Below are 15,201 nucleotides of genomic sequence, written 5' to 3' on the forward strand. Positions count from 1 at the left end.
ATCTGGCTTTCTTACCAACTTGATGGTGCTTCCCTGATGAAAAAAGTTTCACAAATATTATATATGGTCTTGCAAATGATGGTTCCAGAAACTCTTATCTGCTCAATGAATTAACTTTGTATTTCTGTGTATTTATTGCGAAAAAAATATTTCTTGCATTTTATTTAATCCAGACCTGAAAATAGGCTCTATTGGCTTGTCCTGCAGTTAAAGATATCTTTAGATGTTCCTAAATTTATTGCATGCAGCTCTTCAGGACTCTTACTGACTAAAAACCACATTAATCAAGACCTTGGTTTAGCAATATACTTGAATACATTGCTAACTTTAATCTTATTAGGAGTGGAATTCAGCCCCAGATTAAGACATCTAAATTTAGATTTTAGCTGAGGAGCAGGGTGTTGAAGCTTGCACTGAAGTCAGAAGGTTTCTTGCAGTGGAGCCTAGAAAAAGATGGAGTTTGCCTGCCCATGGGTATCCCTCTCACAGTGGGCTGAATCCATTTAGGCTCACTGAATGTACTGTCTATATCTTCTTTTACCGTGTACGTTTGGAGAGTTCACACATAGTGCAGATAGATGTTAGTAAGGAGTTTTAATCTGTAATTTATTGATTTGCCAGTAGTCCCACTGGTTCTGGAGATATTTTTATGCTTAAAACTTGTGGTTTGGGGTGTGACTATGACTTTATGCTGTACTTCTAGAAAAAGCATTAGAAGGCATTGTGTCTGAGGGTATCAGCTTTTCAGTTTAGGACTGATTTGATCATGTGAACTGCTTCAGCTTAGCAAATCAAATCAAATTAAATTAGGCTTGCATAAGCTAGCTCAGTTTGAAGCCTTCAACCCAGTGGTGATGAATTGTGAAGTGCACTGTTGTCCTCTCAAGTGATCATGTCAGTCTCTGAAATGTATTCTTAGTTTCTTTGGCCAGCACCAGGAAAGTGAACTGATTGTACCACATTCCATTTTAATGGGTTTCATTTATTGAGGTGGAGGGGGCGTTGTTACTTTCTGCACGGTTATCAATCTCAGTGTTAATACAGTCTATAGTCAGGCTAGAAGAACAAATACTATGTAAACACTGAAATATCTCAATAATAAGAAAGACTGCTGCTAGTTTTGGTAGTGATGATTTATTCTAAGAAGTTGAAGTCTTTGGAAATGAGAATATGGTTACATGGAGAAATGTCTTTTAAAAAATATTATACTTCAGAAGATAGCTGGAATTCAGTGGTTACTAAGGACTTCAACCTAATAATTTCTGCATCTTTTTTGCTCAGCATTTCTTTTCTGCTAGTGAAATCCTACAAAGGTTAAAACTGTTAGTGGAGTGAGAGAACTTAAATCCCCTTCTAAATATGTGTTGCCTACAAGAAAAGATGGGTTTTATCACAAGTCTAGAAATTTGTTCAAAATAAAATTGGTAGTGCAGCTGAAGAATGAGTTCCATAATAAGCAAGATTTCAGCAAAGAGTCTGTCTTCAGCTTCTTTTTATCAGTAGTAAATGTTCTCATACTGACCCTAGTAGTGCCTTGGCAGTTTGTTAAAGGAAGAGATCTGGTTCCCCCAATATCAATTTTTCAGCAATGTCAGATCTTTCTAAGCAAACAAACAAAAAATTATTTTCTCACTGAATGTGGACTAATTTGGTATCTTTATATCTAAAAAGAAAATATCTACATAAACACTGCCCAGAGTATCTTCTTTGAAAAACCTCTAAAAGAACCCTGCTGTTTTTAGAAGCATTTGATAGTTTGTGCTAGTGTGTTATTTGGCTCAATGTCTGCCCTTTGTGTTTTAAGTACCTTTAGCTTTTCTATGCTCTTTTTGCAGTCTGTATAGAGTATATTCAGTAATCAAATTTCTGATATCAAAGGAACTTGTAGCAATTGCAGAAGTGCAAAATGAGAATTTTGCTGTAGGTAGGTAGCTCAAAAGCTGAAAAGGAAAAGGGGTGGAAAAACTCCACCTTAATTTCATGTTCCAGAAACAGCATCACATCAGAGTTTAGTTTCCTGTTCAGTTACTTGTCAGCTACTCAGAGTGCACATTTATTTTGCAAATAAACTCTGCAGAGTCTCTGCTGCCAGATCCTTGGCTAGCTCTTCCTTGTCAACTCATAATTAATTAATGCAATTTTTTTTTACCTAATTTGATTGAAGCAGCACTATGCAAACAAAATGTAATCTATATTTCTTTATTATACCAAAAACATTATATCTATTTTGTGGATGGGATGACAAAAATTATTATTAAATCATTTCAATACAAACGTTTTCTTTTGTGAAAGACCAGTTTTCTTAAACCTTAGCAATGGGAAATGAATCTGCTTTAATTGCCCATCTAATGCTAAGAAATAAAAAAAGTATTGTAGAAAGTGGTCAGCAAGTGTTAGAATGCATTAGTTTCTTAAGTAGATTTCAGCAATAACTAAAGGACTCCTGATATTCTGCTTTTATGTGTGTGGTTACCTAGACTTATCTTCAGCAATAACTTTCATTTGCAATGAAGAATCTCCAAATATATAGGCTTTTCTTCGTCTTTTAATCTCAGTAAAAGTGCAGAAAACTGCAGAATGACCCAAAGCATGGCTTAGCTCACTCAATGAACTAAAGTTACGTCTAGCCTGGGGACTTGGATGATTTCACCTTTCTTTATTTGTGTTGTTCATCTGAACTGCTCTGTAAATCAATTTTAGGTAGTGTAAGTCTGTCTAAAAGTCAGTGTATTGACAGTGAAAAACAGTGTTTGTTCTTTTTAAGCCTTCCATTAACTCAGTGTCTGAGCGTAAGTCTCCCTCTTAGCCATCTCTGTTTCAAATGTGATTGATCTTTAAATGGCAGACTACCAATGCTTATTTTTTGCCTCTGGAGGGAGAGCATGTCTTGGCACCAAATTGCAAGGTGGGCTTGTGGAAAAGGAAAGAAATGTGTCTTACTGTATCTTCTGTCCATTTTCATCTGCTATTCATCTCTTTTACAGCTATCCATATGAGCCAGATTATACTGCAAGCTGCTCTGTGCTTGTTAAGGTTCTTGGCAGTCATGATCCAGCATAGACTTTTGACAGTAATGAATCATTCCCAAGATGAGTTGTCTTTCCCTGATGTTGCATAACTCACACCAGCAGAAGTGCTTTTTAGCCTGTTTTTGTGTTTAATATGCAAACTTATTTAAGAGTTTTAAATGTGCTGGGTTTTTAAGCTCTCTTTACACTGTGGTTTGCTAATGGAACTTTTATGAAAGATATTTTGTAGTAATGTTTCTGTGAAGACTTTCAAATGATTACCCAGGACTACTATAGGCTGTGTTAAGGAGCAGTTCCAACAATGATGTAATTTCTTCAGCAGCAAAAGTACTGATAAAGAATCCTTTTCTCTTGCACCTGATTGTTCTTGCTGCCTGTTATGCCTAAGTATTTATCAGGCTGCCCTGTTGGGTCAAAAGGGGGAAGGGGAGCCAAGATTTATTCTGTTGTGATTGAGTTATCTAACAAAAAGAAATCATAACATACTCCTTATGCTCCAAAATTTCCACTAATATTACTGAAGGTTTTCAAAAGCTTTTGAATTTGCTATCTTAATGCTGTAAGAGACTCCAGCTTCTTAAGTCCACTACTATGTTGTTCCCTACATAATCTCAGCACATTGTTTATATGGCTGCCCAACAAGTTGGACAAAGGTACGCTGCTGAAAAATTAGCTTCTGTATTTGGTTTGCTAAGATATGTTTTACCCAGTCACTGCCCAGATTGTGTTCAACAGCACAGGCAGATGTGCCAGCATAGAGTGGCACAGCACAGGGATAAGGAGAGGACAGAATGTTTCTCAGTAGTAATGCTGGTTCAGACTAATTACCATCCTTTCAGGCTTTAGATTTACAATTCCCAGTAAGAGGCAAAGAAATCAGAAAATGCACTGTTTTGTGGAGGTTGAATCCATCCCAAATAGAGAGAAAGAAGCATAAAACATGTAAAGTGAGCAGCATGTCGTGGTTACATGAATTATGAGGGTTTTTAGTGTATGATGGAATTTTATTTCATGCATTTATTCAAAGTGTATGCAGATTGCATCTTAGAATAGTGTGGGGCATTTGTGCGTGCTGGATGTGTTTCAGGCTTTTTGTCACTGTATTCAGACCTATTGAAGTGTGTCACTAACCTTATCTGTGCATTTATAACTCAAATGCTTCACTTCAAACAGAATTGGCCTTGAGTTTTACACTTTTAGCCTTAAAGACCTTATTCTGTACAAGAGATGAATCAACATAAAGTCAATCTTTTCACAATTTTAGGATAAGTTTCAAGTGTCTAATTTTAAGATAACTTTTTTAAAGTTCTTCCACATTGTTCTCCCAGTATTGAAGTACTTAACTGAAAAAATACTTCAGTTTAAATAATGTCAGTATGACTTGAAAAGAGACCTCCATAATACATTGCTAAGCTTCAAAGTCTTTGTGGATTTGCATCAGTTAACAAAATTGCTGAGGTCCTGTATAGTTGCAAAAGGAAAAGCTAATCTTTTCCTTTATCATTGCAGTCAGATGTTCCCTATTGCAATCAAATGTTTTCCGGAAAACAGATTTATGGTGGCTGAAGGGGATTAAAATAACTACAGTTTATAAAAAACCTTTCTAAGTTCAAAATACTTTATTTTACTGATGTGGGTCTTTTCCTCTATCTGAAACTTCTGTATGAAATAAACCAACAGCTTCCATAAAAGTTACTTTAATGGTTTCATTGGAAGTCTAAGTAAAAAAATTAGAGAAGACTAAAATAATTGGGGTTTATTTTACTATACTTATGAAGCTTTGATTGTTTACTTAAATCCAAGTATTTTATTAAAAATAAGCAAACAAAAACCTAACAAAACCCTCACACATTTGGCTTGCAGCATGTTCTGAGTTAACATTGATCTTCTGTCAGTGAATAGAAACTTTACAAAACTCTCAATGCAAGTTATTAATTATTCTAGGTTTGTATTTAAGGGGTTTGTGTTGATGCTCAGATGGTTTGAGGGTGCCAAGGTTCATGCTGAGATGTCCCAAGTTCGATTTGCCAGGGATTTTACTCAGATCTGATGACACTATGAATCAGATTTGGGTGTTGAGAGGGGAAATACCAGTGCCTGGTGCCCTGTTCCTGCCCATACTTACGGGAATCGTTGTGGATTTGGAGATAACCTTGTGGATTAGAAACATCTACAAATTCTCCAGATATGTCTTCCTCTTCCTTCACATGATCCACAAGCTTTCCTCCCCCAAAATCCTTCTTTTCCCTCTCACTGGGGAATAGTTATTTATACAGTTATACTACAATATATATTGTAGTTAAATTGTTATTTAACTACAGCAGTAGTTTCAACAGTAACAACTTTTTTCCATCAGAGTTCAATTTTTGTCATGTGCTTTCATTGTTAAGAAAGGATTAATTCTTCTTAATATTAAGTGAACAATGCCTTAAGAGCAGACTTAACTAAAACTGTGCTGGTTTTAAGTGCTGTAAATAATAATCACTTCCAATGATTCTACATCAACCTGTGCTGTTGCAGAGAGGCTACTTTGAGTTCATTCAGTTTTATTTCCATTACAAATTGGTTGGTTATAGTGATTTTGGTTTGGGGTTTTTTGGTGGTTGTGCACGGAGTTTTTCAGTTTGTTTTTTGTCAAGTGCACATTGCTTTGTCTTGGTCACCAGACATGCTGTGAGCAGACTGAATTAGAATTTTTTTATGTTGTCTCCTATGCAAAATTCAATTTAAAAACAGTAACAGTAGTTGTTACCCAGTAAGATTCTGGGCACTGTCCTCAGTGGGATTGTATGCAAGATAAGTGATGCAGCCTACTTACTTTTTTACATCCATGCTTCCTTCCTGCCCCTTCTAGAACGGTTTTAGGTTACAAATGAAATATCTGTACTTTTTCTTCCCTGGTTTTTGAATATAGTCCAACATTCAGCTCATCTTCCCCCATTTGCAAAATGTTTTGCAGGGATTTATTTTTGGTTGTGTTACTTGAAATGCTTAAAGATTGTTTTTTAAGCAGCACTTACAATGGTGCTGTGCTTGTAGCTCTTTCAGGTGATGAATATAATGGAAACACATTATCATAGAGTGTGCAGACAAGTTCAGGTCAAGAATTTGACCATTTAATTGCCAGTTATTTTTGTGGGACTTGGCTCTACTAAACTGTTTTAAGTTCAATTACATGATACTACACTTCAGTCACTTTTTTGGACTTCTGGTAAAACAGCATTTTTGCAGGACATCAGTGATACTTTGTAATGCAAACAGCCATCATGATAAGCTGTTCATTCTCTCTGCTGTTACTATTTATTGTTTCGTGCATGTCTGTCAAAGGCCTGGTGTTGTCTTATAGCTTTGTTAAACTCTCATTACCAGAGAGGAGATGACTTGCTTCAGAATATTTGACAGTTAAAGAAAATAATGCTAACCTTATTCCTTGTAACACTTCTGAAAAGTTAAACCACATTGCCTTTTTCTTTTCAGAGAATGGACCTTGGAGAATGCCTGAAAGTGCATGACCTGGCATTAAGGGCAGACTATGAAATAGCATCCAAAGATCAAGATTTCTTCTTTGAACTTGATGTATGTATTTTGTCTTAATGGTGGAGAGAAAGCATTAATTTGTGTACTTGGGTGGATAAATTGAGCAACAGATGTTAAGTTTTGTTACAGACTGAAGGAAGACTTTTGAAAAGTGATTTTATAAAGAGGCAGAGAAACTCTTGGCACAGCTACATGAAAGATACTTGCCTCTTCATGTTTGTGTGCTAATTTGTGTTGGTAGTCATCTCTAGGTAGAACTGTTAACAGCCTCTCAGAGTATGATAAACCTGAGTTCTCTCTTAGTGTTGTCAAATAGCAAGCAATTGTTAAAGCTGTGTATGCATGCTTTGAAGAGAGTTTTAAATTCTTCACTTAGGAAAGAAATTTGGTAGTCAGATAACAAATCATATACTGTGTCTCCATACACTATAGTTTGTTTTGAACTCCCAACTAGGAAGTTAGTATTTGCTAGGATAAAAAGGGTTTCTTTTTTTTTAATTGTTATTTGGAGGGATGGTTAATATACCTACTTAAACCCTAGTGAAAAAAGTTTCAGTATTTTGTGTCATGGATGAAGTGGATTCATGGATGAAGTGATACTGAATAGCCTTCCAAGAATTTTAATGCCACTAGAAATACTCATTACTACTTCTTCTGTTGTAAGACATATTCACTTCCAAATTTCTGCAAATACTTAGAAACTATGACAATGTGTAGGCTATAATTTTTTTAATAATTTGTATTAATAGGTGTGGTTAGTCAGCATGAACCGGTAGATTATTGTTTCACTATTCACTAATAAAAACTTGTGGAAGTGAAGCCTTAATAAACTAAAGAAGCCTTACATCTTATTAAATATTTATATTCTTGTCAGCATTGATCCTTGTTCTTACTGATGTTTTAGGCAATGGACCACCTGCAGTCATTTATTGCCGACTGCGACCGGCGAACAGAAGTGGCTAAGAAAAGACTAGCAGAAACCCAAGAAGAGATCAGTGCTGAAGTTGCAGCTAAAGTAAGTATGGCAGATGAGTTACTGCTGTCTTTTTGGAGGCCAGTTTTTCTAAGGAGCCAGTTTCAAGTTTTGAAAATATATCAACTCTGAGAATTCCTACTGAAGAGGGGGGAAATGTAATTAATTTTCTCTATCCTTCCTAAAACTGCCTTTAAGGCACAGAAGAGAACAGAGGGAAGAGACCTCTCTGATATTTTTGACCTCAGGAAACTTGACTCTGAATTCATGCTATAGAAATGTTAGTAATTCTTACACTTTGATCCAGATTTCATCTATAAAGTAAACAAAATCTTTGTCCTTTTCTCTAGGTCTTTTTTGAACAAAAATCCTGTAATGTTTCTGCACATATATGTAAATGCTAGGAGCAATGGTTGTACAAATACTAATTTTTCAAGACTGATACAGATAACAGCATGAATTATTTGAAGTTTTCTGAACAAAATCCTTTTCCAGAATTTTACATAGACTTGGTAATTTAGCCTTTGTCTGTGTTTTTTGCAGAGGCATTTTCTGTTTCACTTCCAACTAGAGAACTTCTCTCTGTGTGTTTCTTTTAATTTTGCATATCATAACTCAGTAGTAGTTCAGATTGTTCTCCATAATTAAGAGTATTTCCTGTGTTAAGCCTTTCCATGTCTTTCAAGGCTGAAAGAGTTCATGAATTGAATGAAGAAATTGGGAAACTGTTGGCCAAAGTAGAGCAGCTCGGAGCTGATGGGAATGTGGAAGAATCTCAAAAAGTAATGGATGAAGTGGAGAAGGCTCGGGTGAAGAAGAGAGAAGCAGAAGTAAGTCGATTGTGTAAGGATTGGGGAATGGAAAGGACAGGGTCAAATATTAGATTGCTTGGCCTCTGTGTGTAGTGCAAGATGTCTTATCTCTGTCAATTCCTTAGCTAATTGCTTCACATAAAACTAAAGAAATTGCTTTTTGGCATTGTGTACAGTTAAAGTTTCTACCCTTCAGTACACTCCTCTACCATTAAAATTGTACTTCCTTCCACAAATGATGCATTTATCTTAGTTTGGCTGTGTTGGTCAGTTGTATCTGTGGACACTACCTTTGTGGCTGTGATGGTTGCACTGACTTAGATGGTTTGGTATCATGGCTTTTACTGTGGCAACCCTGTTGTAAGCTCGTGGTGGAAAGCTTCGGTGAAGTGATCCATTGTCTTCACTAAAAGAGTTCATGTCTTGTGTATCAGGAAAGTCAAAATTATCCTTATAATGTTAAGGTGACAGAACTCCCTAAGAGCTTTTCCGTATTATATTACACAAAGATACTGAAATTTCTAGAAATCAGTATCTGCAGTTGTTTCAGTAGTACCAGTAGGATTGCTGGCAGTCTTGCTGGTCTATCATCTGAATGTCTTTAGGTAAATTTTGCTCTGATGATGTGTTTAATTAGTTTCTAAAAAGCAGATAGATTTCTTAGGAAACTAATACTGTTTTAAATGGGGTTCAGAATTAAAACTGGTGTCATATTTTCATAATACGTCAACATAGTGATTGCAGTGTTAATGTGTATTCATTGTTGTACATGAAAAAGTACATCATCGTTCTGTGTAATATAATCTTAAGGTAGGAATTACCCAACTTTTTTAAATTTTAATTTACAAAAACAGTTGCTGATGTCCTGCTTTTAAATATGTTCAGCTTTCAGAATAAGGAAACATGCCCTGTATCTTAGTGATACAGTTGAAGCATGAATAGTGTGAATTAATTAAAGGGTGTTCTGGTGTACATTGAACTTGGTTATTTGTGGTGTATTTTCAGTGAAGTGTCATCCTTGTGTTTATGTGCATTTTGAAGTAACAGCAAATGTTTTCCTTTTCTAGGAAGTATACAGGAATTCCATGCCTGCCTCAAGCTTTCAACAGCAGAAGCTACGGGTTTGTGAAGTGTGCTCAGCTTATCTTGGTCTTCATGACAATGACCGACGACTTGCTGATCACTTTGGAGGAAAACTACATTTGGGATTTATTGAAATTAGAGAGAAGCTTGAGGAACTCAGGGTAAATCATTCTTCCATTTTTTGTGTGTGCTCCTACTTAATTATTTGCCAGGCAGCCTTGGAATATTCCATGCAACCCTGGAATATTTCTTCCTGTGTATGTGAATTTTTTTCATATCACCTTAAACTTGGATTTCATGAACCTAAGAAGACTAAACATTCTAGTTTAGCATCAATTACCTGGATAGATTTTTAAGATGACCTATTTTGCACTGAGGTAAATTAAAACACACATCCAAAGTAATGCATCTTGGTAACTAAGAACTTGAAATCTCCTTTCAAAATTGAGAACTGTATTTTGAATGAACAACAGCGATATTGAAACATAGCAGTCCTAAGAGATAGCTAAATGACCTTTGCTTTTAGCCAGATGATTGACTAAAAGTAATGAGGAGACTCTTGACAAGAGCATGTAGTAAGGAGGATGATAACACTTGGAAAACTTTTCCAAAAAATGTAAAGAAATCCTTGGAACTCAAACAACCTGCTGTATGGTGAATGACTAAAACTCAATTTGTTTATTTTACCTGGACAAAGATTAGGAAATTATTTTGAATAGAATCAAACAACTCAAGGCTGTAGCTATCCAAAGTAGGAACACCAAATTATGTATATCTTGAAGTCAGAAATAATTGTTATGGGGAGGTTGCATGTTCTCTATAACTTGAACATTTGAAATCTAGTTGGAATATTAGAACCTACCTTGACCAGAAATCATATGCCAGAAGAAATACTTAATGGAATGATATTGTGGACTTCTAATTTTCAAGAGGATGGATTTGAACACTGATGCCATTTATGGCCTTAATGTACAAATTGTGGAGTTCACAGCTCAATTAAGCGTTTTAACCCTAGAAGTCACTAAAGACAGTAGCTAAATTGGTTGAATTCCTAAGAGCAGAAATTGCTGCTACTGAATTTGAATAAATTGACTTGGTTTATGTTCTGTAATATTCCAGCTGCCTTGCATGGGTACTGTGACTTACCCTTTGGAGAGCCAGCTCTTCCTGTTGATGTTGCCAATTTAGGCTGGTGTAACTTAAATCTTAGATGCCTAGAACAGGTCATGTGTACTTTCTCTCATCCCTCCATGAAATTATGCAGAGTCACTTGAAAAAGAAACCTTGCTATTGTTGATGTACAATACAGATATCATTTGACGAAAAGGGTTGAAATAACTAATTAATTATATAATTTGGAACAAAATATGCATGGATAACTATTTCACATTCCCAAAACATCAGTAAATTAATCTTTCAAAGTGCTTTGCTAATAAAGAAAGAAAACAATAACTATCCCCTCCTTCCTCAGAGCTCTCCTCAGAGATCTAATCAAGATGCTGCTGGGGCAATTCCACCTCTCAGAAGAAGGTCTTTACAAAGAGTTGAATTTCTTGCATCATGTCCAGAAGGTGGCAAGACTTGGGTTTGGCCAGATCTCCAGTTGTGAGTTCCACACCTGAGGGCCCTCTACTGAGCGTGCCTTGTCCCCAGTAGTAGTGAGTTCACCCTGGGGGCTATCAGCTGAAGCATCTGCTCTAATTTTATCCCACAGTCACAGTACAGAAACAAGTAGCATCAAAACTTAGGTGTTGGCCCAACCAAGTCCTTTAAGAAGCAATTAACTATCCTGGTTCTGATTCCTTTCTGCCTTTTCCCACTGTCAAAAATATGATAGGATTGGCATGGAAGCTCTCACATTAAAGGCATGACTTACTGTTCTGAATTCCCCTTTATTAAAAACTTAATATTTAAATCTGCATATTTCAGGTCTTCGTGTAACACCCATGTGCAGCTCTTCTGCAATAACTTCTGTTTCTTCAAGAAAAAAAATAAAATATATGTATATATACTGAGGAAGAGAGTGGGAATAATATACACAAGGGAAAGGGGATATGCCTGAGGGAAAGAACTGAATGTTAACTGTCTAGATTATTTTTATGGCACCTTCATGTGAGAAAATTTTTAATATAGCTTAATATATTCTTTTGCTTTCAGAGGATTGTGGCTGATAAACAGGAGAAACGAAATCAGGAGCGTCTGAAACGTAGAGAGGAGAGGGAAAGAGAAGAAAGGGAGAAACTAAGGAGGTAGGAATCTGTTTTAATTGCATGTGCATTATGACCTATTTATGTTTAATAAGAAAACTCTGATATAGTTCATACACATTTCTAAATACTCAGAATTACAATAATTTGCATTTCTTGGAAACTTAGAAGGATTGAGATGGAATTTTATTCTAAATCTTAAAACATGGAATTGTTCTCATAAAAAGCCTTTTTAAAAACTACTGATAGTTTTGTCTCTACATACTTGATCAAAGGGCCTTTGAGATAATTTTCAGGCATGTACCTTGTTTTGAGACCTGAAAGATGTGAGCTTACACACATACAAGCTCCTTACATCTCTTAGCAATTTTCTCCAGAGATATTAGAAATTTTCCGTATTGGAAGTAGTTGAATGTATGATTAAGGAAAGCAGTTCCCTGTTCTTCTATGGCATAGTAGCTTCCAGGCCTGGTGGAGCTAGAGTGGAATGGAACCTGAGCTGCGCTTCTCTTGGCATGTTAAGTTTCAGAGGTTAACAGCGTGAATTTCTGAAATCTATTGCAGTTTGGTACTACTTGCATGTCAGGAAATCAGGAAATACTGACTTCCCCTGTAAGCTTTTTTTCTGTGGGAGGGATGTAAGTTAAAAAACTGGTTAGATAATCTTCTGGGCTTCTAGTAGAGTAGTCTGAAAAATAAATTTTAAAAAACCCAACCAACACGAAACAGGGATGTGTTTCCTAATAAACATGTTACAAAGATGTTGACATCAAATAAAAGGCCTTTAAATACTTGCTACTAAAGCAAGAAATACAACAATAGGTCAGCTAGTCTGGTTTATTATTACTAAATTGCACTTTGTTTGATAGTGAGATTCTCTTAAAAAAAATTACTATTTTCCATTTATTTCAGGTCCAGATCCCACAGCAAGCATGCCAAAAGGTATATAAATCTGCAGACAAGGAATACCAGCGGTGAAGTTAGCCTTTCACAAGCTGGAACTTTTTAAGACTGTCTGGCACTGTTAGTTTAAAATGTCCATCTTTACAAACAAAGCTTTCTGTTACATAGTCATCTCTCTGTGTGTTTGTACACTATCACCATGCTACTGAGTTTTTACATCTACATCTATTTTGTGGCTATTACAATGCAGCTTCCTATTCCACGTAATACATAAAACACAGAGAATTGCTTTTTCTTTACAAAAGCTTCTGGCAAATACCTTTTGGTGATAACCCATGTTTTCAAAATCCCTAAGCACCAGGTTAACTCATCAGATCACCCATTAATAGTATGTGTATACTTTCAGCTCTACACACTTGAAGGTCACCAGTGAGGTATGATTGCAAAGCGATTTGGGGGGGAAAAGAAAATGCCAAATTTGTATAGTGTTTAGAACCTTCCAGATTAGTTTTGTTGTTGTATCTATGGGGAACAATATAGTCCAGTTTTTAAAGAACATGATAACTCATAGATGCTGGCAGATGATCCCTGTCACTGCATTATGAAGTTCTTCTTTGCCTGATAAAGACAGTAGTGTAAAATGTAAAGAAGTAGATTTTTTTCCTATTTTGTTTGCTTTCAGGATAGTGAATTGGCTATGCTGTAGCCATACAGTCATGAATTAACTATAAAATTGTCTGCATTAGTCAAAAAGGAATTTGTAGGCTTTCTAATGTTGCTTTCCCCTGTCTGTTTGTTTGCCTGTGAATCAGACACTGCAATGGCTCTGAACACTGCAGGCCATTCTCTGTACAGATGCACTTACACATAGAGTGCATCATGTTCATAGCACTCTGGTGAGAGCAGTGTGTGCTGTAAGCCCTCTCTGTTCCTAGGTCTAGGTCCCGAGACCGCCGCCGACACCGCTCTCGCTCAGCCTCACGGGAACGGAAGAGAAGGACTCGCTCCAAGTCCCGTGAGAAGCGCCACCGCCACAGGTCTCGCTCCACCAGCCGCAGCCGGAGCCGCAGCCATCATAGAAGCAGGCACAGCTCCAGGGAGAGGAGCCGAGAACGCAGCTCCAAAAAGAGGTGAATGTTGCCCTAGAAGTAAATGGCTTTTCCCAACACACAGTGAGAATTTTCACACTAAATTAAGTTTGTGCTTCCCACTTAATAATTTCAACACATTTTGAATCTGTCTCATATTTCAGTTACAACTTCAGCATATTTATGATTTGGCACACCAATAACAATAACAGGGTTATATATTATATCTGTTTTGGATGAGTGCTACAGAGTATTAGGGTCAAGTTGATACTAGTTTCATGCAGCATAGAAAGTGAAACGGCTGATTTTCATTTGAGCCCAGGGATAGCAACAGTCCTCTTACTGTCAATGCATTCAGGTTTTCCTTTGGGCTCTTATTCCCAACATCAGAGCCTATCTGTTGTGAACTGCACCAGATAAGAGTAGGTTTAGGTATGCCTGAAAGTAAACTTTTTGCAGTGCATCTGAAAATTGTGCTTTGCAAGGATCTCTCATGGAAAGATTACTGCAGGGGGCAGGCTGGGGCTGTTGCTTTTGAATGATTCAGTTGCTATCTGCTCCCTGAGGATTGGCTGGCTTGTTTACATTAATGAGGAGAGCATAACTTATAAGAGTTGGGAGTGCACAATGAGGCATTTGGTAGGGAGGTCTGCTCATAAACAGGATTCCTTTCTTGTATAGGTTACCCACTGTGGCATGCTTGGAGAGCAGTACAGTGAAAGGGTGCCCAGTCTTAAAACCCTGAGACTGTTGACCTACAAGAAGATAAAAGGTCAGGTTTTGAAGTGGCCACACAGGCAGGGCTTATAGTTCAAATTATTTCAGGAGTTAAATCATAGTTACTTCTGCAGGGGACTTGGGCATAAGGTACTTTATGAACAGTTGTACTAATTCCAGGATGAAGCTCTATTTGGCTTGTAGCTTCTCTTCTTCTGTGACTTGTAGTTTGTGGAATAGGGTAATGCCTGTGGATCCCAGTGATTTTAAAGTACTAAGTCTTGCAAAACACTGACTGCATGGTAAGGAAAGTAATCTTTTCAGATGAGCAGCTAATGTGAAAGGTCACTTCTTTGTAAGTTTGCAAAAGGAAATTAGTAGAGGAGCATTTTGCAGACCTTAGTTTTGAAGTTTGGAGGTTAAGTGACAGTAACTTTATGTAAATGGAGAGAGTACAGTCTTACGGTCCAGAGTACCAATTTTTCAACTTGGAAATGATGGGTGAGCTGTTAAAATTTTTCTGTAAAAATCTGTATTAGAATATTTTGTGATTGCAGTATATGGTAAAATACAGATGGAATGTTTTTCAAAAAGAGATCTAAGTCCATCTGTAAGGGAATATGGAGGAGGGTGTCTAATGCATTTTTCTCCCATACAGGTATCTAATTTAGTTTAAAACTACTTAGTTTGTTTAACAAAACAGGCCTTTTCTGTCTCCATCATAAAGGTTTTGAAAATGCCTGTTTATCAGAGTAAAATATCTAAAAAGATAACTACCCCAACCTTTAAAAGTCATACCAGGGTTAATTCTTAAAACAAATTACGGTTGTAGAACAGATTCCAGATTTGCTT

General features: G+C 36.6%; 1 protein-coding gene across 6 annotated transcripts in view; it reads left to right on the forward strand.

The window, feature by feature from the left end:
• Positions 1–15,201, forward strand: part of LUC7L2 (LUC7 like 2, pre-mRNA splicing factor) — a 29,592-nt gene that overhangs the window by 12,895 nt on the left and 1,496 nt on the right. For 4 of the 6 annotated variants that reach the window (XM_085569891.1, XM_021552897.4, XM_085569893.1 and 1 more), the window contains 7 exons: positions 6,507–6,605; positions 7,471–7,581; positions 8,226–8,369; positions 9,419–9,595; positions 11,592–11,683; positions 12,554–12,583; positions 13,480–13,674. In XM_085569891.1, coding sequence (XP_085426017.1) covers positions 6,510–6,605; positions 7,471–7,581; positions 8,226–8,369; positions 9,419–9,595; positions 11,592–11,683; positions 12,554–12,583; positions 13,480–13,674 — 845 coding nt within the window. In that variant the 5' untranslated portion in view covers positions 6,507–6,509. The remainder of the gene's footprint in view (positions 1–6,506; positions 6,606–7,470; positions 7,582–8,225; positions 8,370–9,418; positions 9,596–11,591; positions 11,684–12,553; positions 12,584–13,479; positions 13,675–15,201) is intronic. The other 2 variants (XM_085569894.1, XM_021552896.4) reach the window with 1 other exon arrangement.

This window comes from Lonchura striata, chromosome 1A (genome assembly GCF_050655825.1).
Source record: "Lonchura striata isolate lonStrDom1 chromosome 1A, ASM5065582v1, whole genome shotgun sequence".
Lineage (NCBI taxonomy): Eukaryota > Metazoa > Chordata > Aves > Passeriformes > Estrildidae > Lonchura > Lonchura striata.